Source organism: Sminthopsis crassicaudata, chromosome 2 (genome assembly GCF_048593235.1).
Source record: "Sminthopsis crassicaudata isolate SCR6 chromosome 2, ASM4859323v1, whole genome shotgun sequence".
NCBI lineage: Eukaryota > Metazoa > Chordata > Mammalia > Dasyuromorphia > Dasyuridae > Sminthopsis > Sminthopsis crassicaudata.
The window spans coordinates 37,228,791-37,255,541 of NC_133618.1; the positions used below are offsets into that span (position 1 = coordinate 37,228,791).

At 39.1% G+C, this 26,751-nt stretch overlaps 1 protein-coding gene across 1 annotated transcript; it reads right to left on the minus strand.

Moving 5' to 3' along the window:
• Positions 1 to 5,633: 5,633 nt before the first annotated feature.
• On the minus strand, positions 5,634 to 21,927 carry LOC141554181 (uncharacterized). The gene is made up of 5 exons (XM_074285815.1): positions 21,535 to 21,927; positions 17,990 to 18,074; positions 9,950 to 10,076; positions 8,975 to 9,070; positions 5,634 to 8,073 (listed from the first exon to the last, which is right to left on the minus strand). Exons 2-5 carry the CDS (start codon positions 18,005 to 18,007, stop codon positions 6,746 to 6,748), a joined length of 1,569 nt encoding a protein of 522 aa, XP_074141916.1. The 5' UTR covers positions 18,008 to 18,074; positions 21,535 to 21,927; the 3' UTR covers positions 5,634 to 6,745.
• Between the last annotated feature and the right edge of the window lie 4,824 nt (positions 21,928 to 26,751).

Genomic DNA, 26,751 nt, shown 5'->3' on the forward strand with positions numbered 1-26,751 from the left:
CCACCACCAGGTGTACGTCCTTGGTGTATAAAGAGCTATTACTATGTCACATATGGGATTTAATTAGGCAAGAGTGAAGCAACTTCAGACATAATCCCAGTGGCCACCTCTGTGACAGCCACTTGTCCAACTTGGGCAATTCTGAATCAGCTTCCTTTCAAGTCACATTGCTACCTTGTACCCCTCTTTGAGCACTTGCAAAAGATTATGATTGTGCCCAAGGCAGTTCTTGACCAAGGTTGAACTTGGGCACAGCTCTTTCTGACACTGTAGTCTTCACCAAGGAAATTGTGCCCAGATATGACCTACTTGTCGTTTGAATTCTGTTGAGGGAATCTTGTCTCAGTCTTATCCCCAATCTATTCTAGAAATGGGCTGATGTTCTCCCTTTAGCTTTATCTGCAGACCAAGGGGGAATGAATGCTAGATTTAAAAAAAATTCTAGATGAGATTTTGAGGCTAAGATATGAGAATAACAATTATCTAGTCCTAAACTATGAAATTTTGCTGTTTGAGACACAGCAATTTGGGGCTCTTCTGAGTCTTATAACTGGGTATTAATGTTTTGATCCTGAATAAGGATGTGGGTTCTTCTTTTGTTCTGATTTTCCTCTCCCAATATGAATCACATGGAAATGTATAAAAAAATGAATGTACATATGTAACTAAATTTTTTTTGTTGTTGTACATGTAACTGGGGGAAATAAAAAAAACTCAAATGTCTGTTTCTTGGAAAGTTGAGAGAACTTCCTTGCAAAGCTGAAGGTGAGATCCCCTTCTTATTTTTCCCCATCTGGCTAATTCTGAACCTGGCCAGGACTTCCTGACATACCACTGGCTGCTTACAGCTCATACTTGAAACCAAAGAGAACTAACACAGCTGTGTCCCTGCCTTTCTCCTCACATAGCAAATCCCACTGAGAAGGGCAAGTATGAAAAAGAAAAAATGAACTCTATGGGTGCTTAGTTCTACATGCTAGTTTAGTAAGGGATCACTTTGAATTGTCAGTTGAATCACAGCCAACAGCACTATGAAGCCTTACCATTGGTGAGTTAATTTATGACACTCTATAAGTCTTTCATTATGATAAATGATTAGTGTGAGACATGATACAATTTGCAAAGTTGGATTAAGAATTTTAATATATATACACTTCAACAACAATATTGTATGAGGATATACTCTAATGGAAGTGGATATCTTCAATAAAGAGAAGATATAATTCAGTTCCAATTGCTCAATGATGGACAGAATCGGCTACACCCAGAGAAGGAACACTGGGAAGTGAGTATGGACTACTTCCATTCTTTTTTCCTCAGGCTATTTTTACCTTCTGAATCCAACTCTTCTTGTGCAATAAGAGAATTGTATGGTTCTGCACACATATCTTGCATCTAGGATATACTATAACATATTCAATGTGTATGGGACTGCCTTCCAATCTGAGGGAAGGGAAAAATTGGAACAGAAGTGAGTGCAAGGGATAATGTTGTAAAAAATTACCCATGCATATGTACTGTCAATAAAAAAGTTATAATTATAAAATATAAAAAAAATTTAAAAAGAATTTTAATATAAAAAAAGTGTTTGAACCATCTATTTAATAGTATTAGGAAAAACAAAGATTCATTTTCCAATTCAGACCCTCATGATGCAACAATTAAAAGTCTCTTATCACGTTAATTGTGTATTTTTAAGAGTCTAATTTCTGTTTTAGCTCTATTTTATATTGAGTTTGAGTTAAGTCTTAAGACCTTACACACAGATCAAGAAGGAAGAAGTCCCTTTATCTAAGAATATGACTTATTTGAGAAATAAAAAATTCAATGCCTTGAATTTTTTTCATCTACAAAAGGGAAATATAAGCCTTAATAAGTGAATCCATCTAAAGCTATGATTATTTCAAACTTGTTAGAACCCATGGGATTGTAAATGATATTATTCTGAGTATAATTCCAGGTATGATCAATGATCCATAATGCCATTGACATCCATGAATTACAGGTAGAGTACTCAAGGGGAAGGGTGGGAGAAGGCACAAGCTGAAGCAGACTTTTTCTGCCTTATTTTCATAGGAAATGGAAAATATTCCACTTTTTAAGCCTGGCTCAATAAAAATAGGTAGTCATATGATTCTAGCTGAGAACTGATATGAAGTGAAGAGAGCTCCCTTTTTGTATAATGTCCCTATTTTCTTTCTATGGCAATTTGTTATAATCATGGCAGGTTAACAATATAAATACAACATTCATATACCATAACTTGTTCAGCCATTCTCCAGCTGATGGGCATCCATTCAGTTTCTAGTCTCTTGCCACTACAAAAAGGGCTGCCACAAACATTTTGCACATGTGGGTCCCTTTCCCTCCTTTAAGATCTTTTGGGATAGAAACCCAGTAGTGACACTGCTGGATCAAACAGTATGTACAATTTGATAGCCCTTTGAGCACAGCTCCATATTGTTCTCCAGAATGATTGGATCAGTTCACAATTCCACCAACAATGTATTAAGTGTCCCAGTTTTCCCAAATCCCCTCCAACATTCATCATTAGGTTTTGCTGTCATTTTAATTAATCTGAGAGGTATGTAGAGTTATGTTAATTTGCATTTCTCTGATTTAGAGAACCCTTTCACATGACTAGAAATGATTTCAATTTCTTCATCTGAAAATTGCCTGTTCATATCCTTTGACCATTTATTAATTGAAGAGTGGCTTGAATTCTCATAAACTTTTAACTCCATTTTTCTTTCTTTCTTTCTTTCTTTTTTTGCTAAAGCAGTTGGGGTTAAATGACTTGCCCAGGGTCACACAGCCAGGAAATGTTAAGTGTCTGAGATCAGATTTGAACTCAGGTCCTCCTGACTTCAGGACTGGTGCTCTACCCATTGCTCCACCTAGCTGCCCCAACTCCATTATTCTTTAAAGATTTGCAGGATCTGATGAGACGTTTGTTTCTTCTTTCCTCATTAGAATATTAGCACTACCTGTCTCATTGCTCAAATAATTTGGTTTTTCTAAAGTCCTGTGCATTCCTGGTTCTGTATGTCAAATTTTCTATTCATCTCTAGGCTTTTCATCAAAAATCCTCAAAGTCCTTTAGAGTCAATTTTGTCACCACAAGATTATGTCCACTTTTTCACACTATTGTTGGTAGAGGTCTTTTGCTTTTTGACATATTCTATTTTGATTTCTATGGTTTATAGTAGAAGCTGCAAGTCCTTGTGCAAATTTGACCAATTCCTTGGTCTTTGAATTGCATCATTCTGGATGCTTCCAAGAGTTTCCTTTGATGTGGATATCCTGGATTTGGGCTGATAACCCAAGTTTGGTGGGTTTTTTTTTTGAGGTTCTTTTAAGGTGATTAGTGGGTTCTTTTTGTTTTTACTCTGCTTTCTGCTTCTGAAAGGTCTAAAGTTTTTATTTTTGATTTTGTAACACCCAAGATCCAGAATTTACTGGGTCCTTACCCAGGAGATCTGTACCTACCCAAGGACTTTATCAGGGGCATCTCTAATTTCCCTAACTTGGGACAAAGACCCTTGAAGGCAACTGTTGAGTGGACATGAGTAATTAATGCATTTCCAGCATTATGCTCCAAGAACTGGAGATTCATGATGGAATGTCCTATGTGGGAACATGAAGAAGGCCATTCTGTCTGGATATGGAGATCACAAAGGAAAATAATGATCAACAAACCTGGGGAGCTGGGTTGGTTCAAGCTTGTGAAATTCTTTGCAGACCAAGTAGAAGAATTTGTATCTGATCTCACAATATCTATGCAAGGCCAGGAGCATGACAAATCCCTTTAGCTGACATCAAGGAAGTCGGAGGTGGGGGGTTTAATTTACAGGAAATCTTGGTCAAAGAAGACTAGGATAGCCCTTGAAGGTCTATCATGTAAAGGAGAAAATCACCATTGTTCTACTTATTTCCAGAAGGAAGAATCAGGAGTCCAGACCCAAATGGTAGGAATGAAAAGGAAGACTCTGACTTCATGTAAAGAATAATACCTTGTAAAATGTGAGCTCTTCAGAAATATGTCGCTCATATTGCTCTTCCCACTACACATCTTTGGAGCAGCTAATTGTTACAATGGATAGAACACTGGCCTTGAAATCATCTTCATGAGTTCAAATCTAGCTCAGATATTAAGTATCTGGGTGATCTTAAGGAAGTCACTTAAACCAGCTTGCCTCAGTTTTCTCAATTTTAAATAAGCTGGAGAAAGATGTGGCTAATATTTTTGCAAAGAAAACTCCAAATAATGTCATAGTCAAAAATAAACAAACAAAAATACAAGTGGAAACCACCTGTAAGTTATATTGTAAATGGGATATATGCTTAAGTCCCTTCTAATAATGAAATTTTGTGATTTTTTTTTTTTATCATCAGAATTCCTTTGGATGCCTAAGTTTTGTACATTTGGAAGATAGAAACAGATTCAAAAGTAGCAATCACAGGTCTGGAAATATTGCATAGATAAAAAAAAAATCAAAACCTTAGTACGCATTTATGGAAAAATATATGGCAGGAACTATGCTTGGTGCTGATAGCACGAATATGAAAGTGAGACAAGTCCTGCCCTCAATGAGTTCATATTCTACTAGAGGTAATATCAAATATTCAAGAGAAGCAAATACAGGATAATTCCAAAAGAATGAGGAAGTGATTATGGCAGAGAGGCACAAATCAGGGAATAATTTAGTATTTTTACTACTTCATTGTTTATAGTACCCTTTATCAAAATGTGCTTTCCTTCCTTATCTCTTTTAATAAGATCTATTTTTATTTTTGCTTTATCTGAGATCAGAATTGCTACCGTACTTTTTTTTTTTTTTTCCAGCTGGACAATAATAAATTCTGTTCAACCCTTTTACCTTTAATTTGTATATTTCTCTCTATGTCACTTATCTTTCTTCCAAACAACATATTCTAGGATTCTGCTTTTTAATCCACTTTGCTATTTGCTTCCATTCACTGGGAGAGTTCATCCCATTTAAATTCACAATTATGATTACCAGCTCTCTATTTCCCTCCATCCTAGTTTGTCTCCTTTATATACTTTGCCTCTCCCATTCCACTTATCCTTTCTTTTTTTTTTTTTTTTTAAACCAGGTACTACTTTATCTGATATCACCCTTCCCCTTTCCTTTAGTAGTGGTTTGTTGTTTTTTTTTTTTTTTTTTTTTTTTACCCACTATATCCCCTACCTTTTCTTCTGTCAAGCCTTCCCCCCTTTTCTTACCTATTCTCCTAGTGTTTCTGCCCTCCCCTCTATCCTGCCTCTCCCTTTTATTTCCCTGTCTCCTCCGAATTCTTTAGAGGGTTAGATAAATTTCTATACCCAACTAAATGATTAAATGATTCCCTCTTAGGACCAAAATTAATGAGATCAAGCTTCAGACACTGCTCATCCCCCTCCTTCTTTCCCTCAATTTTAGTAATGTTTTGCCCCTCTTCATGTGATCTAATTATCCTATTACTTCCCTCTTTTTCCAGTACAGACCATTTCCCACCCTTTAATATATTTTTCTTTGATGTCATCACATCAGAGTCCATTTACAACCATACCCTCAGTTCATATGCTGCCCCCTCTGCAGGTACCAATGACAAATAACAGTTATTACAGATATTGTTTTCCCATCTAGGGAAATAAAGTTTAATCTTTATAAGACATATTTTGCCCTTCCTTACCTTTCCATGCTTCTCTTGAGTCGTGTGATTGTAGATTAAATTTTGTTAGTTTTGGCTTTTTCAAAAGAAATGATTGAAAGTCTTACTTTATTAAAGCTCCATCACCCCCCCTAAAAGAATATGCTCAGTCAAGCTGGGTAGTTAATTCTTGTCTGTAACCCCAGATTCTTTAACTTCAGGAATATGATATTCCAGGCCTTCTGATCCTTTATTACTGATGTTGCCAGATCCTAGGCAACTTCATAATCTGTTGTAGCTGCTTGAACCCATGAAAATATATTTTCAAATAAAATAAATAGCACTGAAAAAAGTTCCTATCCAGTATAGATTCTACTGGATCAATTGAGGGTTCCTGCTGATTGAAAGCTTTCTCACATTCTTTACTCGATTTCTCTCCAGTATGAATTATCTGATGTTTCTTAAGTTTGAGATGTACTTTTTTTTTTTTTTTTAATTAAAGCTTTTTATTTTCAAAACATATGCACAGGTAACTTTTCAACATTGACCCTTACAAAATCTTGTGTTCTAAATTTTCCCCTCATAACCCACACCCCCTCCCTTAGATGTCAAGTAATCCAAAATATGTTAAAATATGTTAAATCCAACATTTGTACATGTGTGTGTATAAACTAATCTTGCTGCACAAGAAAAATCAGATCAAAAAGGAAAAAAAAATGAGAAAAAACCCAAAATGCAAGAAAACAATAGAGAGAAAGTGCTATGTTGTCATCCACACTCAGTTCCCACAGTCCACTCTCTGGGTGTAGATGGTTCTTGTCATAACAAGGTCATTGGAACTGGTCTCAGTGAGATGTACAAGGTTTTCTCATTTTCATTACATTCAAACTTTGGGTTTTCATTATACTCTGCTTCAACATCAGTGTATTCAAAGGATTTCCTTCCAGTATGAACTGATGTCTTTTAGTTTCTCTACCACTTAAAAGTTTTTCCACGTTCCTTGGATTTTTAGGTTTTCTCTTCAATATGAATTCTCTTACATAAATTAAGGTTTCCCATACATCTGAAGGCTTTCCAATATTCATCACATTTATACGTTCACATCAGTGTGAGTTTTCTTATGTCTATTCAGATGTCCCTTATAATTGAAGGCTCTTCCACATTCATTACATTTAAAAGGTTTCTCTCCAGTATGAATAATCTTATGTCTATTAAGGCTTCCTTTCTCCCTGAAGGCTTTTTCACATTCATTACACTTATAGGGTTTCTCTCCAGTATGAATTGTCTTATGTGAATTAAGGCCTCCCTTCTGCCTGAAGACTTTTCCACATTCATTACATTTATATGGCTTCTGCCCAGTATGAATTGTCTTATGTACATAAACTCCTTCTTTACAGCTAAAGGCTTTTCCACATTCATTACATTTATATAGTTTCTCTCCAGTATGAACTGTCTTATGCCTTTTAAGGTGATCATTCCGGATGAAGGCTCTTCCACATTCATTACATTTATAGGGCTTCTCCCCACTATGAATTGCCTCATGTAGTTCAAGGCTACGCTTACAACTGAAGGCATTCCCACATGCATTACATTTATAAGGTTTCACTCCAGTATGACTTGCCTCATGTACCTCAAGTCCTTTCTTAGACCTGAAGGCTTTGTCACATTCATTACATTTATAGGGTTTCACTCCAGTATGAATTTTCTTATGTACATTAAGGGTTCTCTTAAGTTTGAAGAATTTTCCACATTCATTACATTTATGTGGTTTTTCTCCGGTATGAATTTTCTCATGTCTATTAAGGGATCCCTTGTCGCTGAAGGTTTTACCACATTCATTACATTTATAGAGTTTCTCTTTATCAGGAATTTGCTTTTGTTGACAAATATATCTCCTCTGACTAAAAGTGTGTCTACCTATATTTCGTTGCTTTATAGGTTTTTTCTCCAGGTTTTTCTGATGAACAGCTAGGTCTGAATTGCAGCTGGAAGCCTTACCACATTCACCAAATTTAGGAGATTTCACGCCAGCATGAAATCCTTCATGTACACTAAGGCAGGAGCTTTTGCTACATGCATTAATTCTATGAGATTCTCCTTGAGAACACACTCTATGGTAATGATTCAGTTCTGAGTGGTAACTATAAAACTTCTTGTATTTTTTAAACTTACAAAGGTTCTTCATCATGGAAATTCTGTGACATGAAGTTTTGCTTCGCTTAACTATCGGCTTCATGGGTTGTCTTTCTGGGTTATTTATCTGACTTTCTAATCCAGTGTCATAATTCCAAGCTTCTCCCAATTTAGCACCCCAAAAATCATCCTTTATGAGTCCCTCTCTGGATGTCTCTCTGGTGGTAATACACTGTTTTGGAGTTGACTCCTTGTTTTCACACTCTCTTTTTTCAACAGAGGAATCTGAAAGAAACAAACAAACAAAAAAAAATGTCAATACCCACTGCTCAATATTACAGGGAAAAGAAAACTACTTTATGCTCAATTCTAGATTCAGTTACCTCCATTAGGAAGAAGGGTGACTGACATGGACAAGGTATGATCAAGAGGGAGCTAAACTGCCCAAGCCTTCAAAAATGTTTCAATTTTTAGAAAGAAAGGCAATTGTAAAACCACAGATGATTACAAGTTGATCTCTGCTAAAACTGAATAAGAGATTGTGACTGAAGTTATGATGAAGAAATGCCCTACAGAAAGTTGCTACCTTCTGTCAAAGTCATAGCTTGAGAGCTGCTGAGACCATTGAACAGTCATGGAAATAAAGAAGAGGACCCAGCATATAGGGGGAAGGCTAAGCATCATCAAGAAGAATTACAACTTTCTCTGAGACTACAGAGAAATACAAGGGCAGATTTGCTAGAACAACATTTCTTGACACAAAAGGTGAGGTTATAAGAGGAGTACAGGAAGGACAATCACAGCTCCTCTCCTCAGGCCTATGGATCTTGAAAGAGAGCTCCAGGCCCAACATTTCCAAGGTAACTCACTCTAAAGTCCCAGTCAAACTCCTGCTGGCAGTGAGTCCTGTCTCTGGCTAGATTTCTGGGTCAGGGGTTTTCAGCTGCATCTGACCCTTTGTAAGCCCCTCTGAGGGATTTCTGCGCAGAGATTCATATGTCAGAGGAGTTTGCCATTTCCTTCTCCACATCATGTCACAGATGAGACCCACAGGGTTAAGGGACCTCTCCAGGGTCTCACTGCTGGGAAATGTCTGAGGTTAGACTGGAAGTCAGAATCCTAAGGCTCCTTCAGTCCAGGGCTGGCACTTGGGGACTGCAACCCCTGCTGCCTGGTTATTACTCACCCTCAGAAATGCATCTGGGGTCTTCTTCCCCTGATAGCCAGGGAGCTTCATGCCTCTCCAGCCAAGAAATCACAGTTGGTTTAGGTGCTGGAAGCCCTGCTCAAGGAGAAATAAGTGGGAAGTGCTGAGAACACAGAGACTCCTCAGAACTCAGTCCTGGTCTCTCTCTACAGAAAAGGGGCAGATCTGGAAATGCCAGTGGAGAAGCATCAATGACCCCTGAAGGATGTTTCCCTCAGCAAATGTGAGGGAAGGGACAGAGCCTTTGGTGCAGACACAGGACAGATGGGGTCACATTCAACCACTCCTAGTCTGCTGGGAGAAGTCTTTCCTCCTCTGCCCTGGGGCTCTATGGAGAGCCTGAAGCCTGGCTGAGCAGAGAGAGGAAAGGAGAGCCTGCAGGGCTGCAGAATGAAACTGCTGATTTCCAGCTGGACAAAGAAGGACTGTTTGTCTGGGAAGAGCAACAACTGCTCAAAAACTGCCTAAAGGTCTGAGGGCATCTCTATGTAAAAGTATTTGTGAGACTCTCCCTCCCTGTCCAGAAAATTCAAATTCAGCCAAGCTCCTCAGCCCCCCACAGCCATAGACAGATGGAATTCTCTGACTTTGCAGTGGCTCACATGTAATGCTCTCCCTGCCATCTCTGCAGGTTACCAGGGGATGCTTCCCCAACTCTGCCATGTGCTGCTCTTTGCCTTTCAACTCTTGTAACCCTAATTACCTACACAGCTTAGCGGAGGAAAAGCCATCTCTAGAATGAGGCTTTTCCTTATCTTCCTAGGTGCTACTGCTAGCCCTTTGGAAAAGACTTGTTTTAAACTGACAAATACTGACATACTTTGATAGTATAGAAGCTCCATGAGGGCAAAGCCTATCTAATTTTTATCTTTCTCCGTTGTGACTACCATAGTTCCTGGTACTCACTTGGAGACAAATAAATGCTGACAGAAAGACTAAAAAAAAAAATCTTACCCAGAAAGAGAAAGTTCTCATAGTTCTCCAGCATCACGTCTCTGTACATGTCCTTCTGGCCAAGATCCAAATAGCTCCATTCCTCCTGGGTGAATTCCACAGCAACATCTTGGAATGTCAGGAATTTCTAAAACATAATAGCATCTTAACTTGAGAAGTTAAAGAGACTTTAGAAGCCACCTATTAATGTAGGGTTGGAAGGAAAGGAGGAATCATTTGAATCTAAGAATGTAGCCAAAAAATGAAATAAATTTTAGTTTTTTAAATTTGCCTTTTTTTTTTTTTAAATAACAGCTTTTTATTTTTCAAAATGCATGCAAAGAAATTTTTTAACATTCACCCTTGCAAAACCTTGTGTTCCAAATTTTCTTCATCCCCCAATTGTTAACAGCGAGTAATCCAATATAGGTTAAACATGTGCAATTCTTCTACATATATTTCTACCTTTATCACGCTGTGCAAAAACAAAACAAAAAAACAAGGAAACAACTACCCATTAAAAAAGTGAAAATACTATGCTTTGATTCACATTCAATCTTCATAGTCCTTTCTCTAGCTGTGGATGGCTCCTTTCATTACAAATTTACTGCCTTGAATCACTCATTGCTGTAAAGAACCAAGTCTATCACAGTTGGTCATCATATAATCTTGTTGTTGCTGTCTACAATGCTCTCTGAGTTTTATTCACTTCACTTTGTATCAGTTTACATAAATCTTTCCAGGCTTTCCTTTGTCACTACAAAAAGTGCTGCTTTTTTGCATGTGGTTTATTTTCCATTTTATTATGATCTCTTGGGATATAGACCCAGTAGGGACACTGCTGGATTAAAAGTATGATCAATGTTTTAGCCTTTGGGCAGTTATAAACTATTCTCTAGAATGGATGGATCAGCTCACAATTCCAACCAACAAAGTATGAGATTAGTGTTCAGTTTTTCCAACCTTCCAACATTTATCATTAACTTCCTCTCATGTTCGCCAATCTGAAAGGTGTGAAATACTACCTCAGAGTTGTTTTAACTTGAATTTCTGTAATCAATAATGATTTAGAGCATTTTTTCATATAATCAGAAAAGACTTTAATTTCTTTGTCTGAAAATTTATTCATGTCCTTTGGACATTTATCAATTGCGAAACAGCTTATATTTTTATAAATTTGAGAAATTCTTTACATATGTTAGAAATGAGGCCTTTACCAGAAACATTACACATAAAATATTTTCCCCACTTTACTGCTTCCCTTCCAATCTTGGCTGCAATAGTTTTGTTTGCACGAAAAGTTTTTAATAGAATCAAAATCATCCACTCTACATTTCATAGTTCTCTAGTTCTTCTTTGTCTATAAATTCCTTCCTCCTCCACAAATCTAAGAGATAGACTATCCCTTGTTCTCCTAAGTTTATAGTGTCACCCTTTATGTCCAAATCATCAACCTATTTCAGTGTTCATATTTGGTCAACATCTAGTTTCTTGGACTCTATCATAGTGCCAAAGAGCACTGTCAAATATCCAAAGGATATTTAGCATCAGAGCATCACTGGACAATGTTATTTTTAATGCTATATCAATCTTGAATGATTTTGATGTATGCAACCCTTATTGTAAAAGGAATTGTAATGCCCCAATTTACTGAATGAAAACTGGTAGGGTTTTTTGGTTAATCAACAATAATTACATTGTGATCTTATATTTCCTATATTTTTCAGTTAACTATGAAATAGGAAACATGTCTCTTCGTTGAATAATAATAGTGTGAGTCAATTTGTTTCCTGCAAATACCCATACTGAAGACTCCTTCAACCTATAAAAAGATGGTTCTCAAAAAGGTCTGTAATGATAAGAAAGGAACAATACAGATCAGTAAACATTGATGTTCTCTCAGGCATGTTTTTTAAAAATATATTAAGGCATGAATATTTTCTTATCTTTATGGAACTTTCTCTTTATTTTTATCAAGCCTTAAAAACCCTTATAGCTTTGTATTTTCCTGACAAACTGCTTCCATGTAAACTTGGTTCAAGATGGCTGTTTTTTCCAGCTTTATCATTTTCAGTGCTATTTCCAGCATCCCACTTTGGGGTTAGAGTGTAGTTCTAACTGTCTGATGGTGAAACATAAGTGATATAACAATTTTCAGAAATCTTTTCCATTATTCTCCAATTTTCATCCAAAAAATACACCTGTTGTATGTTTTATCAAGCCTACTTTAAACTGATTATGCTTCCATGACTTTTTTTTGGGGGGAGGGACTTAAGAGATGATACTGCTCATAAGTGTCTATCATCCTTTTTTGCAAAATTTTATAAATGAACATATAACTATAATCTGATATTGCCTCTGGCAATCATCTTTCTCTGGCAAGTAAATCAGATATTCATTGTATCATATGAAAAGCAATAATTAGTCCATAGGTTTTTTTTTTTTTTCTTTTGATGCTTACATTTATTCAAGGTGGTCTGTGTTCTTTCTGAAACTTGGGGTCATATCTATATACCTCTACATAGCATATGTATGTCTACATTTATATACATATGCATATACATATACATATACATACTTATATTTTTATGTCAGTGAATTTTATGCAATATATACATATATGTATACATTTATTATATAGTCCATATGTTTAACATATATTGGATTACTTGCCATCTGGGGAGGAGGTAGGGTAAAGGAAGTGAAAACATTTAGAATACAAGATTTTGTATGGGTGAATGTTGAAAATTATTATATATATATATATATATATTTCAAAAATAAAAAGTTTTAATTAAAAGAAAAAAGAAAAGCAACAATTTGATACCAACAAGTGCAAAAGAATTAAGGAAACGATTTGGCAAAAAACAAGATAGCTAAAAGGTTCAACTACAAAATTCATATGGAATTCATACAAACCTATAAAGTCAAAAAGATATTCAAAGGAGAAAGGCCAGAGGGAATGAACAGAATTCACATAAGAGGAAATACAACTGGTAAGTAAACACTTTAAAAATATTTGCAACCACTAATTAGCGAAAGAGAAAATGAAAAGAAAAACTTATAAGAGGCATTATCATATACTCCTTCAGGAATCAAAAAGAAATGAAAGTGAGAAAAACAAGAAGTAGGTACACACATATGCTTCTGGTGGTATGCAAAAGTTTTACAAAGAAATCTGACAAGTCCTCTGACCTTCCATGGCCCAGGAGTTCACAAATAAGGAGCACCCTATTTCTACCTAATCACTGTGCTGTGCAAAGGACATGAAAATAGTGTTCAGCACTAGTAGCTACTACACAATCTCTTTTCCCCCGTTAACACAACAGAAAAGCATCTTTGTTTTTTCTCCAAGGGTTTACTTACAAGAAAAAAATAATAATCAAAAATGAACAAGAAAAAGGCAAATGATTTCCAAGACTTCCAAGAATAAGGAGAATCATTGAGATGAGTCCAGTGAGGACTAAAGTGTGATCCTTTGAGAGAACAGATTGAGTAAATTTGATTGTTGAAATCTGAGGTGGAAGAGGGGCAGGAAATAAAGTAAAGGTGTGATGGGAGCTCTGAACTCAGCTATGAATGGACAGAAGGATTATTTCCCAGATTCAAGAGTTCAAAGAATGAGGGAAGAGGGAAAGATGAAAACCCAAGGTGCAGCATCAAAAGGTTTGTGGATTAGCGCCAAGAGGAGACAAAGCTACTCCCATTTTCCTCCCACTAGAACAGAAGGTCCTGGAGGGCAGGGACTGTCTTGTGCCTATTTTATATCCCCAGTGCTTAGCACAGTGTCTGGTGCACAGTAGATTATTTCAAAATATTTACTGATTTGAAAGATGTAGTAGAGAAAGGATACACTGTCCGGAAAGAGAACTCATCATTTAACTTCTCTAGAGTAATATCCAAATCCTCTCATAAGAATTCAAGACTTCTGCAGTCTAATACCACCTCACTTCTGGGTTTTGATGGCTCAGCGAGTTTCCACGCAATTGTTTTGGTTCTTGTCAGAAACCCTAAAGGGTTTCCCCTCTCAAACTGTTTGGAGATTAGATCTCCCCATCTCACCAGGCTGGAAATACAAGCTGCTCATAGACTTGATGTAAGATTCTTCTCTAAAAAATGTAATCTTCTCTGGGAGCAGGTTTCTTGGGAGGCTTCTGGAGGCAGCCTTCATTTCAGTTCAGTGTAATCACCCCTTATACAGCCAGGAGTTAAAGTCCAAATCCTTTATCGTTTCTTTCCAAGTCTTGTCTCCTTCCTTGGGCTTTCTTAGAGGCCTATCTCTCTCCTTGGTTCCAAGAGCTCCTGCCACTAATCCTTTGCCTCAGCCAGCTTCAGTCTCCAGCCAGAACAAAGACGGAAGATGGAATGAATCTGTCTTCTCCTCCAAGAGCTTCTAGTGGGCTTGTCCTTCCTGGCCCTGACAGCTCCTCCTTATATGCCCCACACTGAGTATACACCAATCATTATATCACCAGGAAACCATTATTTGTTGTAGGATTAAATCAATGCTAAACTAGATTTAACCATTGTCTCCTCAATTCCACTTACTAGCACCTTGTTTCAAGTTCTGGCCCATAACAACTTGATCCCACTGCTGATTATCAGGGAATCTTTGACTGCCCTATTTCTGGCTGAGCCAGTGGGCCTGTCTTTAGGCAGGCTTTGGGGGCAGAGGCCAGGGCTGAGCCCAGTACCATACTTGGGTTGGACGCCTGATTCGGTACTAGCCCAACTACAGCTCCTGGCTTCTGGGGTCCAGCAATCCACCCGCCTCAGCCCCCCTTGTAGCAGAGATGACTTGGGCCATTAAGCACAGCCTCTACATCAGACTTAATGTTGCTGTCCTGTCATTTGTGCTCCCCCTCTTTTGATTTCTCTGCCTCAGTCCCTGCTGATGAACTCCAGGTTCCTCAGACACCAGATTTTTATACTGCACTGCTGTTGTAGACCAGCACATGGTCAATCATTCCTCAACCGATTCCCCTAAGACTTATTCCATGCCAGGGGCCTGAATCACATCCCTTTGAACTGCCTTAGGAAGATTCTGAAGAACACTGGGAGATGAGAGACTGGACCCCGAGGGCCTTTCCCAAGGAGCTGCCCAGTGTTCCAGCTCTGCTGCAGAGGGCACAACTTTGGGACTGGCCACTTTGCTGGAATGCCAAGTGTGTGCTCGCCAAAAGGAATCCTCTTATGGAGAACTCACACACGACAACATGTGCTCACAAGGTGGTCAGTAAGGCAAGGGTACCCTCAATGGATCTGCAAAGAACTTTAGAACCGAGTGTTTGACAAGGGAGACACTGGCCCAGGACCGCCCAGCACGGTGTGCCCTCACACAAGGCCCGTGTTCCACCAGGGAAGCAGAGCTGGATTCACTCAGAAGAAACACGAGATGTGCTCAGGGCGAGAAGCCCCTCCAAAGGGTCCTCGGGACCACTTGTGTCTGACCCATGGCCGAGCATTCCAACTCCTAATGTTTTGCTCACTCATAGTCCAAGGTATGTAACTCGACACTATTGTGTCATGGGAGGTCTTCAAGATCTTCACAGGTGAATTCCCAAAGGCTTTAGAAATCTAAAATTATTTTGAATGAACTTTCTCTTTTCAAAGTTGGATCCAACTACTGTTTTTCTAAATCTGTAAAGAAGTAACAGTGATTTTTGTGAATTTATTTCATATCCTGTTGTTTGACAAAGTTATTAATGACTTAATTTTCCATGCTGATTCTCTGGGGTTTTCTACAGAAATTTGCACATTGTCTACAAGTAAAAATACTGTTTTTCTTCTTTGCCAATCTATTTGTACCTTTTCTTTCTTCCCTTATTCCTATACTTAGCATTTAGAAAACTATGTCAAACAGTGGTGTGGAGAGCAGAATATCCTTGCTATATCTTCATATTTATAGGGAAAGTTTTCTGGTATTTTGCCAATATAGATAAAACAAGGTCATATCTTTAGATAAGTACTTTTGATTACATTAAAGAGGGGCTTTTCCAGACCTACCCTTTCTAGATTTTGCAAAAGTAATTAAATATAACCTATTACCAAAGATTTTTCTTAATGGGTTCTTACTGTTTTGTTAGTTATATAATTATTTTTCAAGGTAATGAATAGGCATGTGAGGGATGTAGAAGACCCTTACCCAAAATGACTACTCAGAGATCACTCAGTAGAAGGCAGAAAAGTTGTTTATTGAAAACCTCCAGAGGATGAGCCATTTCATCTGGAGATAAAGAGAAAGCTTGCAGTAGGAGGGCTAAAAAAGTAGTAAATATACATTGCTATTGTAAAAGAAATTATATTACAAGAGAGCATTGAGAAGGGGAGGGGGAGGCATCTAATTGGTTGTTGCTATTTGGACAGATTGGAATGGAAGGTTTCTGTTTCCCCAAAATCTCCTGATTTCTAGAAAACAGAAAATCAGGCCTTCAGGCTTAATGAAGCAGATAGTGGTCCAGCCAATAGACTGAATATTGATAAATGTCAAATACTGATAAATGTCATGAACTCAGGTTAAGTAAATATGGTTATAGCTGGCCAAGGCTCAAGTAAATACGAGCCTGCACATATTATATAAGTCATAGGGGAAACACAGAAATAATGAAAATAAAATACAGAAAAAGAATTCATATATTCTTATAAGTTCTTCACCTTATCTCGCTCTATTCCCAACAGACAGAACTCAATACACCAAATATTGCTAATAAAAGCTTGTTATCTGAGATATATAGGGATGGGAGGAAATATATCAGACCAAGAAGCAGTCTACAACTTTTAAGTGATGATAAAAGATGAAAATTAAATTTTTTTTCCAAACAAAGGCAATTTTAAATATTCATTAAACTTTTTTTTTGAATTCCAAATTCCCTCCTCACTGAGAAGGAAAGCAATTTCATATAGGTTACACAATTGTAGTCATGCAAACCGTAGTCCCCGAGTTGAAAAAAAAAAGTCAGGGGAAGTCAGGCACACTAATATACTACTAGAAAAGTTGCAAATTGTTCTAGCCATTCTGGAAAATAAATTAGAAATTGAGAGGATGCCCATCAATTGGGGAATGGTTGAACTTGGTTTTTTTTTTTAGAATTTTTTTCACAGTATATATGCATGAGCAATTTTTTTTTTTATAACATTATCCCTTGTATTCATTTTTTCCAAATTATCCTTCCCCTCCCTCCACTCCCTCCCCCTGATGACAGGCAATCCCATACATTTTACATGTGTTACAATATAAATGGTTGAACTTGTTGTGGGACATGACTGTCATGGAATACTACTGAACTCTGAGAAATGAGGAGCAAGATGATTTCAGAGAAACCTGGAAAACTCACATGAATTGTGAAAAGTGAAGTGAGCAGAACCAGAAGATTGTACACAGTAACAGCAGCACAGTATGATGCTCGAAGGTGAATGATTTAACCTATTCTTAGCAAGACAATATTGATGAAAAATGCTATCCAACTCCATAGAAAAAATGATATATGAATACAGACCCAAAATATTATCTTTCACTTGTTTTCTGGCCTCTTCTTTCCTTCCTTTTATCAGTTTTCTTCCACAAAATGACTTAATATATAATATAGCATAATGCTATACATAACTAAACATGTATAATGTGTGTGTTTGTGTGTATAGATGTATCTCTTATCTCAGGAAGGCAGGGAGGGAAGTGTAAAATGTGAAACTCAAAACTTAAAAGCCAACAACTATTAAAAATTGTTTTCATATATAAATGGAGAAAAGTAAAATTACATTTTAAAAAATGAAAGGGAAAAATACTATGCAGGCAGAAGCAAGAAGACTTGGACAAAGAATGTGCCAAAGGAGGTGGGGATGATTCCAAGATTGAGAATAAAGTGACTGGAAGAGTCACTGCTCTGCAAAGAAACAGGAAGTCTGGAGAAATACCACGTGGGAGGTTGTGGGGGAAGGTGAGGTTTCTTTTGGACATGTTTGGGACTTGTCACAGAAGGACTGTGATGCAAGAGGGATTCTCAGAAGACAAATTAAGCCAGGCAAGATTTGTTCTTCTCTCCCTATACATGTCTGTATTTTTACCTTTCTTTTAAAGGCCATGGTCCTCCAAAATCATTCCTTCTTCAGTGTTTTCTTTGAGATTCTCACTTTCCCAAGTCTCGTCTCCCTAGAAAGATGGCAGAATACCTTAGAATACACTTCTGCTTCTCAGGGCTGACCTGCTACTAGTACCAACAGTCACTACCAGCAGAGCAAGAATGCAGACTCTGCAGATTTTACCAAAAAGTGCAGTGACATCACACGTCAGCTTCAGAAACCTCACATTCAAACCTGAGCACCAGGACACACAAATGCCCATTTTTCAAGTACTGAATAAAATAGAATTATCATAATTGAAGACATCACAACAATAATAAATACTAAATACAAATCTTTCTGTGTCTAAAAGAACTAATTATCGAAGGAAGAAGTCAGTAAACAAAAACTAACTATACTGAGATATGTAGTTATATATACTCACACAAATATAACAAATACATTTGAGAGACAGAAAAGAGAAAAAAGTAAAAAAGAAGAGAATAATTAAAATGAGAAAAGAGAAAGAAAAAGAAAGTAAAAACAAAAACAGAAAAAGAATACACAGAGAGAATAGTAGAAAGTCTAGAAGAAGGGGTTCCAAGTCCTGTCTTATTAGGATCTGCCATTGTACTAGCCCTGTGAGCCTGGTCAAATCATATTACCTTTCCTAGCCTAGGAAAGAAGAGGGCTGGACTTGGAAAAATTATATGTTCCTTTTGAAGGCAGGTAGGTAGCACAATATAAACACAATAGCTAGATGACCTTGAGCAAGTCACTCAAACCCTTTTTGCCTCAGCTTCCTCATCTATATGATGAGCTGGAAAGAACTCCAGCACTTTGCTAAGAGCAAGCTTGATACAAGTGACACAACTCCACAACAAAGCTCCTCTCCAGATCTCAAAGTTAAGTATTCTAGGATCATAAGAGATCAGTAAGGATGTAGGTACCCACATACATATAAATACATTTTTTCAAACTTAACCCATTTCATTGGTTGGGGAGGTTCATCACCCTCCAGGCACAGATCATCATTTCTCTGTGACCTAGGACAAAACCTCAGAATTTTTTTCATCAAAACCTCAAGACCTGTTGCTGATCTGATTCTGAACTTAGCCAGGCCAGGCCTTGAGGGATGACAGCTGGAGATTATCCCAGAAGCCTCTCCAGGTGGATAGGACTTTCCCATTATTCATTTGTATCTTTTCCAAGAACAAAGTTTTATTTCCTCTTTTTAAATGGATACACATGATTAGCTGAATCCTGGAGGCTGGCAAGGTTCCTTGATACAGAGCACTGACGATCAGTCAGCTGTATCTAAGTTTAGAAAGGATCATCACTCGGGCTAACTCCTTTCATGTTCAGAATCATGAATGAATTGGTTGTATGGCCCTGGACAAGTCACTCAGTACCTATATCCCTCAGTTTTTCCAACTGTAACATAAAGATAACCATAGCTCCTAGATATTTTGCTTTAGTTTATCTCAAAAATGGACATAACAGTAGCATCTACTTCTTAGGGCTGTTATGAAGATTAAATGAGATAATATTCTAAGAAATACTTAGCACAGTTCCTGGTACATAAAAGGTATTCTACATATATTTATTTCCTTCCCTCTTAACACATCTGAAAAATGGAAAGATGAACAATACCATCTACCTCTCAGGGTTGTTGTGAGAATTAAATGAGATAACCATACTGAATGCTTTACAAAACATTTCAGGTCTTTTAAAAAAAAAATTTTAAACTAAATACAATATAAAAAAGAAAACAAAATGGTAAAAGAAAGAAAATAGAAAAAATTTGTGACATGGCCAGAAGAATATTAGTGAAGATTCAAAATAGGTTACAATAAATTTCCATTTCAAAAAAGCATATAGAACAATAAAAGACATTCATGAATGTCCATGTTTTCTTTGCTTTCTTGTGTAAAGGACTGGAACAGAGCAGATGCACTTAGATAATTAAAGCTAATAACCAATTGGGCAATACGCTATTAACATATGCTTAGAGGATGACCCTGACTAAATAGTCTTTGCAGGCTACATCTGGGGGTGGAGACAGAGAAGCTTGAGAGAGTGGAGAGGGTGGAGTAGGACAAGCAGGATCGTTCTTTGGCGGTGGAGTGAGAGAAAGGAGGTGTGGAGATTCCTATTCTAATCCCCAGAGCTCAACCCCAAAAGACCAAGAATAAAGGCTTTTGCTTATCCTGACTCTGGCTGATTCTAAGATGTCCAGGGTACTAACAAGGTCATTACATTCTTGTTCATTCTGTTCTTCCCTACAGTCCACTTTTTACTTTATTCTTTTTTCTCCTTTTATCTTGTCCACTTCCCCCAAGAAACTACAATTAAGTAGACATGTTTATGTACACATGTTCATATACCAAAAAAACACACTAGATCTTTATCTACACTTACATACACCTACATGCATAAACACGTATAGCCATTTGTACCTTTCCCTACATACTTATATCTATATACACACTTACATAATCTACATGTATACACACATTTAACCCCAACACATACATGTATCTATATGTACACATGCACACCTACACACGTATATACATAGACATCTATCTGAACCTCCCACATAAATATATCTATAAACACTTTTATTCACCTACAAGCGCGCACACACACACACACACACACACACACACACACACATCTACATCCGCATGTTGAGGCACAAGATACCCCAACAATATCAGGGGCCTCAAACCGAATCCCGGGTATGGGGAAAGAATTTGTAAACTCTGTTAGACTTCAAAGTAAAGGGGCAAAAGTTTATTATAAATAAAACGCCAGCTGAAGCTGCTAAAGTTCCAAGGGAATTTAGCAATGAGACAAGCAAGGAGGTCATTTTCTAGGAAAGGGGTCTCTGATCTGCTCATTTTAGGGCTCAGAGGCACAACTGAGGAGGGCACGGTGGGGTACTTCCCTTCATTGAACTGAAGCCACGGGGCTCCCAGACAACAGATGGTTCTCCCGCAGGCAGCACCGTCGGTGACACCGGCCAGACCCGTCAGCCCTAGAGCTTCTCGGGAACTGCTACATTCTGACACCTCGTCTCTCCCACACAATCACACACGTACCTCCCATGTCCTCCCGCATTTACACAGACAAACACACGCATCTAAAACAACGCCCGCAGAGCTGACACATGAGGTACATTTCTCTCCTGAGGGAATCACTCGGTTTCAGGGCCTCCCTCGTGGTTTTCTAATAAACTCTAACCGGATCCTTGTTACAAAGTTGCTGAAAGTCTCCTCCTCCCAGTTCCTTTCCTGGCTTGCCCTTTCCTTCCCCTCCCCCACCCAGGGATCCCTCCCTCCTCTCACCCTCCCCTTTATCCCACTATTAATCTGCACACCAGGACCGTAAATCTGAACTCCCACCTTTTAAGGTCTTTATAAAGGGTTGGCTATTATCTTTCTAGCTCACAACAAAACGGTCAAAGTGGCCCTCTGAAACCACATCCCCGCTGCCTCCAACCACCCCCCTCCCCCGGCGCCTCGGCTTTTTCAGCCATGCCTTACCTCAGAGAGGTGCCACAGCTATGTCCCCCCAGTACACAGACACTAGAGGCCGGGCCCTCGATCTGCCTTTTTCCACGGGCGCTCCACCAACGCTTATTGCCTGCAGGCACTTACGTGTTCCTGGCTGGCACTCAGTTGGTGCGTAACCAATGCAGGCTCTGCATGGTGCGCCCCTTTTAACAGACGAAGAAAAAAGTAACGCTCAAGGGTCTAGCTCGGGCCACGCAGCCAGGTAGCCTCGGTGGCGGAATTGGAACCCAGGACCCGCGGGATCTATTTCTCCCTCTCCCACCTCTGGAAGCTAAGCGGAAAAGGATGGAAATAGACGTGTCCCCAAGTGAGCCTGAGTAGAAGTAGATGGCCCTTGCTGGCATCCGTCGGACCCGGGAGTCCTCTCCTGGCTTCTGGGAAACGTAGTCTCCGGGATGGCGCGCAGGCGCACGGATGACTTTAAATCATCAGGGCTTAAACTGATTTTGATTAAGCGCCTACTTCGAGGCTAACCCAGGTAGTCCCTGCCCCAAAGCAGCGGGGAGAGAGAGTTTTGTAAAACCAGACACTGAGAAGTGATTTTATAATATTTCCAAAATAAATAGCCGATTCATGCGCAGCTATTTCTGATGCTTCTAGAACTCCCTATGCAGGCTCTAGCGCTCTGTGGGGGCAAAGAGTGACGTCATGGGATGCTCCCCTCCCAGACAGCTCTAGTCCTAGCGCACATGTATACAGCGCTTTTACTGCCAAGCGCACTGCGCCGTGATCTAGATCAGTCAAGACCTGGAGCGGACCTCTGGGGCGGGGCCTCTGCCCACCTTCTCCTGGGGCACGTGCGGAAGCTGAGGCGGTGTGGCCCGGTATGTGGGTGGGAGACTTGTCCGACTCCGCCCCGGTGCGATAACCCTCTCTTAGCTCAGGTGGAATGTCTGCAGACGGGAAATAAGGTGGAGTCAGGTGGAATCAGCTCTCAATCATTAGGCACTGATTGTATGGCTAGTGACAGAAATATTGGTAACAAATACAATATTACTTACCTCGCTTCTTAATCCTAATAAGGTGAGAATTCTAGTACCCTCCATTCCTACTCTTTTAGTTGCCTTATCTGAAGTCAGGAAGATTTACTTTCCTAAGTTCAAACCAGGCCTTAAACACTTTCTAGCAGTAGTACCCCCTCAGCCCCAGTCATTTTCCCCCTATTTGTCTCAGTTTCCTCATCTGTAAAATGAGCTGGCGAAGGAAATGGCAGACAATCCAATTTCTTTGCTAAAACTAAACATTTTATCTCCCTCACCTCCTCTAGGATTGGAGGGATGGATGGTGGAGTTCTAAGTGATGAGGTCTTCAGTGTTGGGTGTGGTTAGCAGAGGAAGAGATAAAAACTAATCCCTGCGGCAGGCAGGGGAAAAGGCTGTGCTGGAGATCAGTTGAGCTCCATGGTCCCATGGAGAGGTAGATAAGTCTGAAATCCAAGTTATGTCAGACCCCAGAGACCCACCTTCTTGGGAGGTCTAGAGCAGTCTCATCTTGCCATGTCCTGTCAGAAATCCCAGTCATGTCCCTAAGGTGAAATGTTCCCTATAAAACCTCCCAAGGCTGCTGCCTTCCTTTGGGTCAGTCCACCACAGCACCCTGCCTGTTGGTGTGTTTCTCCTTCTCTTTCCCCCATGCCACATGGCATCTCCCCTAATTCTGCTAGACTTCCCATCCCGCCTTCTCCTCCTTACAGCTAACTAGTTCTTGTAGGGAGATAAGTCCCTTTCAGGATTTAGCCTGCCTGCTTGGGACATGCCCCAACCTCATGGGTGCTCCCTTTCTAGTGGGTAATAGTGCGTTTCACTGAGGAACTTGTCTTTCATATGCTCTCCCACTCTATTTCATATTTACCATTCCTAGTATTTATTGTATCTCTTCATTTTGTCCCCTAAATAACTACCTTTTGCCAAAAGAAAAGGCATGGGGGAAAGAGAAGGGGAAACACACCAACAGGCAGGGTGCTGTGCTGGACTGACCCAAAGGAAGGCAGCAGCCTTGGGAGGGTTCCATTTACTGGGAGAGTTCATCCCATTCACATTCACATTGTGAAATCTTCACACGACTGAACCCTAACTTTTGGTGCCAAACTCCAAGTCATAAACCACATTACCTGTTAGGCTACTCCTAACCAGGCTGTACCTTTCCTTACCCAGTCTCCTCAAGGACTCTTGGCATGTCTCTGGTACATGATAGTCAGTCACCACACCCAATGGAGGTTGCAGCAGTCACACTTTATTTGGTACAGCTCATGATGTCCCTCCTTCTCCCTCATCCTTTGTTCCTTATATCTTCCCCCCAACCATCCTCCATTTCCCCCCATGGTCATATGCCTTGGCAACAGTCCTTCCAAAGGAGGGGAGTGCTTGCCCTGTTCTTGGCATATACTCAGTGCATGGCTGTTTGTGACTTAATTCTCTTGCTGGAACACTGGGTGCACACCAGTCAGCAGAATACACACCCAGTGCCTCAATCCAATTCTGGTTTGTACTGTTAGCCAAGGCATTGTGTTATAGGGGTCATGGAAAAGAGGTGGGATAGAAAGTTCCAGGGCCCAACAATTACCTTCTCCTCCTGCTTTTCCTCTTCCTTTTGTATATGGTCTTCCCCCCATAAATAAGTCCCTTGAGTACAAGAACTGTTGTGGCTTTTTTTTTTTTTTTCCTTTTATATTCCCAGTGTTTTGCACTGTGCCTGGCTCAGAGATTTAATAAATGTTTATTGAATTTGTTGAATCCCTTGCAAATTGAAAATTCTCTGATTTTTTGATAACTTTTCCTTCTTATCCCTAAGACCCACACATTCAAAGTAAAAAAATGGGGGGGGGAGGGAAATGAGCTATTCTTTCCAGCTTCATTTCATCCAGTTTATCTCACCTCTCATTTGTTGAAGCTGTCTATAGTGGCAGTCTCTGGAATTTTCACTTATACATCTTTCCATGGTGTATTCTTTATCTCCAAGTCTTTTCCCTCCTTGTATATAAGCTGTAGGGAAATTCTAGCAGGCATGGAAGGGGTGATGTCAGCAAATAGTAAAGATAGTTATTAAAACTGATGTGAATTCTGAAATTCTGAAACCAGTTTATTCTCTCCCTTTCTTTGGAAATGATAAAAACTCAGTTCTCATTCTGAGAACTCAGTTTCCCCGTCTTGTTGCCATAGTTAAGGAAACCATAAAATGGCCAGATTGTCTTGATTAGCAACTTTAAGGGCTTTCCCTGACTGCCTTTGTTGTGTTCAGGCTGAAGACACCCAACAAGAGTAGGATCCCTGAATCATTGTTGCAGGTTTGGCCAAAGAATTTGCACCCTCAGTTAGTCTCCATAAGCTGCTTGACAGCATGTTAATTTCCAAGGGAATTTTAGCAAAGAGCCAGAAACAGATAGTTTTTACAGGAAAAAGAAAGATCTGGTAGAGGTACAAGTAAGGAGTGATAGGGGTGAAGCAGTTCCCATCATGGAACTCTATGGCTTACTGAAGAGCAGATTGTTGTTCTCTGACAGCCAGCACTCTTTGTGGCACTCCCAAGGCCAAGTAACTCTAGGGTTTCTCAGGAATTGCTACTTCCTCACACCTCTTCAGTATCTTCTAGGTAGTCTCTACATCTCAGTACACATCCCTGTTCGCTCTTTTACTTCCCCTCTGTAATGTGCTGTTGTCTCCAGAAACTGCCGATCGCTCTCTGGGAAGAGATCTGCTGTTTTTAACTGCCGTCAATTCTGACCTCATGTAGAAATTCTTTCTCTCCCTCCAGAGAGCCGCCTCAGGTCTGGCCCAGACAAGACTCTATCTTTCAAGTGCATCCCTCTTTTATCTTCCCAGAGAATGGGCATGGGATAATGCAAGGGCTTCTGGGAAGAAATACTTCAACCAATGAACTTGCTCCTCTTAAGCATGCAAGCTCCTCCCTAGAAGTTCAGAGGGGTTAAACTCCCAGTAAAGGCCAGAACTAGAGAATTGTTAAGTACCGACTTAGCACTTAGTAAGAACCTAATATCTCATTATCTCATTAGCACTTAGTAAGAAACCTAACACCCCTCCTCTCTTAAAAATTCCAAATATTATATTTCCCCTATAAAAGATGTGCATGTAATGAAGACCTTTGCTTCAGGACTAAGCCTGATTTGAAGTACTTGCTATCTCTCTTCTCCTAGGCTTTTTCCCTTTAATGCTATCTTTCTCCAAGTATAATTAGAGGTGGTTAGTCCCATCAAAACTCTTCTATGGATTTTAATCTGCAAGTCAGTGGTAGATTCAGGGCCATGTCTCTTATTTTTTTTTTTTAATTGCTTTTTTCTAAACTCCTTTTTCTTGGTAACCCTATTGCATTCCCAAATTTTATTTTCATATTTATCACTCATGTTGCCTATTTTCTTCTCCTAAATGTACCATTTTAGCTAAGAAAAAGATTCTTGTGAATTTTGTCACATGTGTATGTCAAAACTAGGAATTGCTGCCCTGAACTTAATAGAGAACTTATTTTTTCCCGATCTAAAGTCACATAAAAAAAAGCATAACATAACTTGTATTGTATTAGATTCTTGGCATGGTTGCTCCCATGTCCAGATATAGCATAAAATGAGAGACTTGGTGCTATATTGCTCTAAAGCAAACACCAGTTTCTGCCCAAAGAGAAAATGGATAGACAGGGAAAGAGTGAAAGCTAGAGATAGAGTAGAGATAGAGATGAGGACAGAGAGAGAGAGAGAGAGAGAGAGAGAGAGAGAGAGAGAGAGAGAGAGAGAGAGAGAGAGAGAGAGAGAGAGACAGAGAAAGAAAGAGAAAGAAAGGGGAGAAGAAGATAGTGTGAATATGGCTGTATATATCTGTGTCTGTGTATGTCTTCTCACAGTTGGGGAAGAAGAAATATTTAGTATTTTTACTACTTCATTGTTTATAGTAAACTATCAAAATGTATATTCCTTCTCTTTTAATATGATCTATTTTTATTTTGCTTCATCAGAGATCAGAATTGCTAAGCTCCTTTTCTTTTATTTCAGCTGGACAATAATAAATTCAATTGAAGCCTTTTACCCTTAATCTGTATGTTTCTCTGTGTGTGTTGTTTTTCTTGTTAACATATTATACGATTGTGTTTTTAATCCACTTTGCTATTTGCTTCCATTTACTGGGAGAGTTCATCCCATTCATATTCACAATTGCCAGTTCTGTATTTCTCTCCATCCTATTT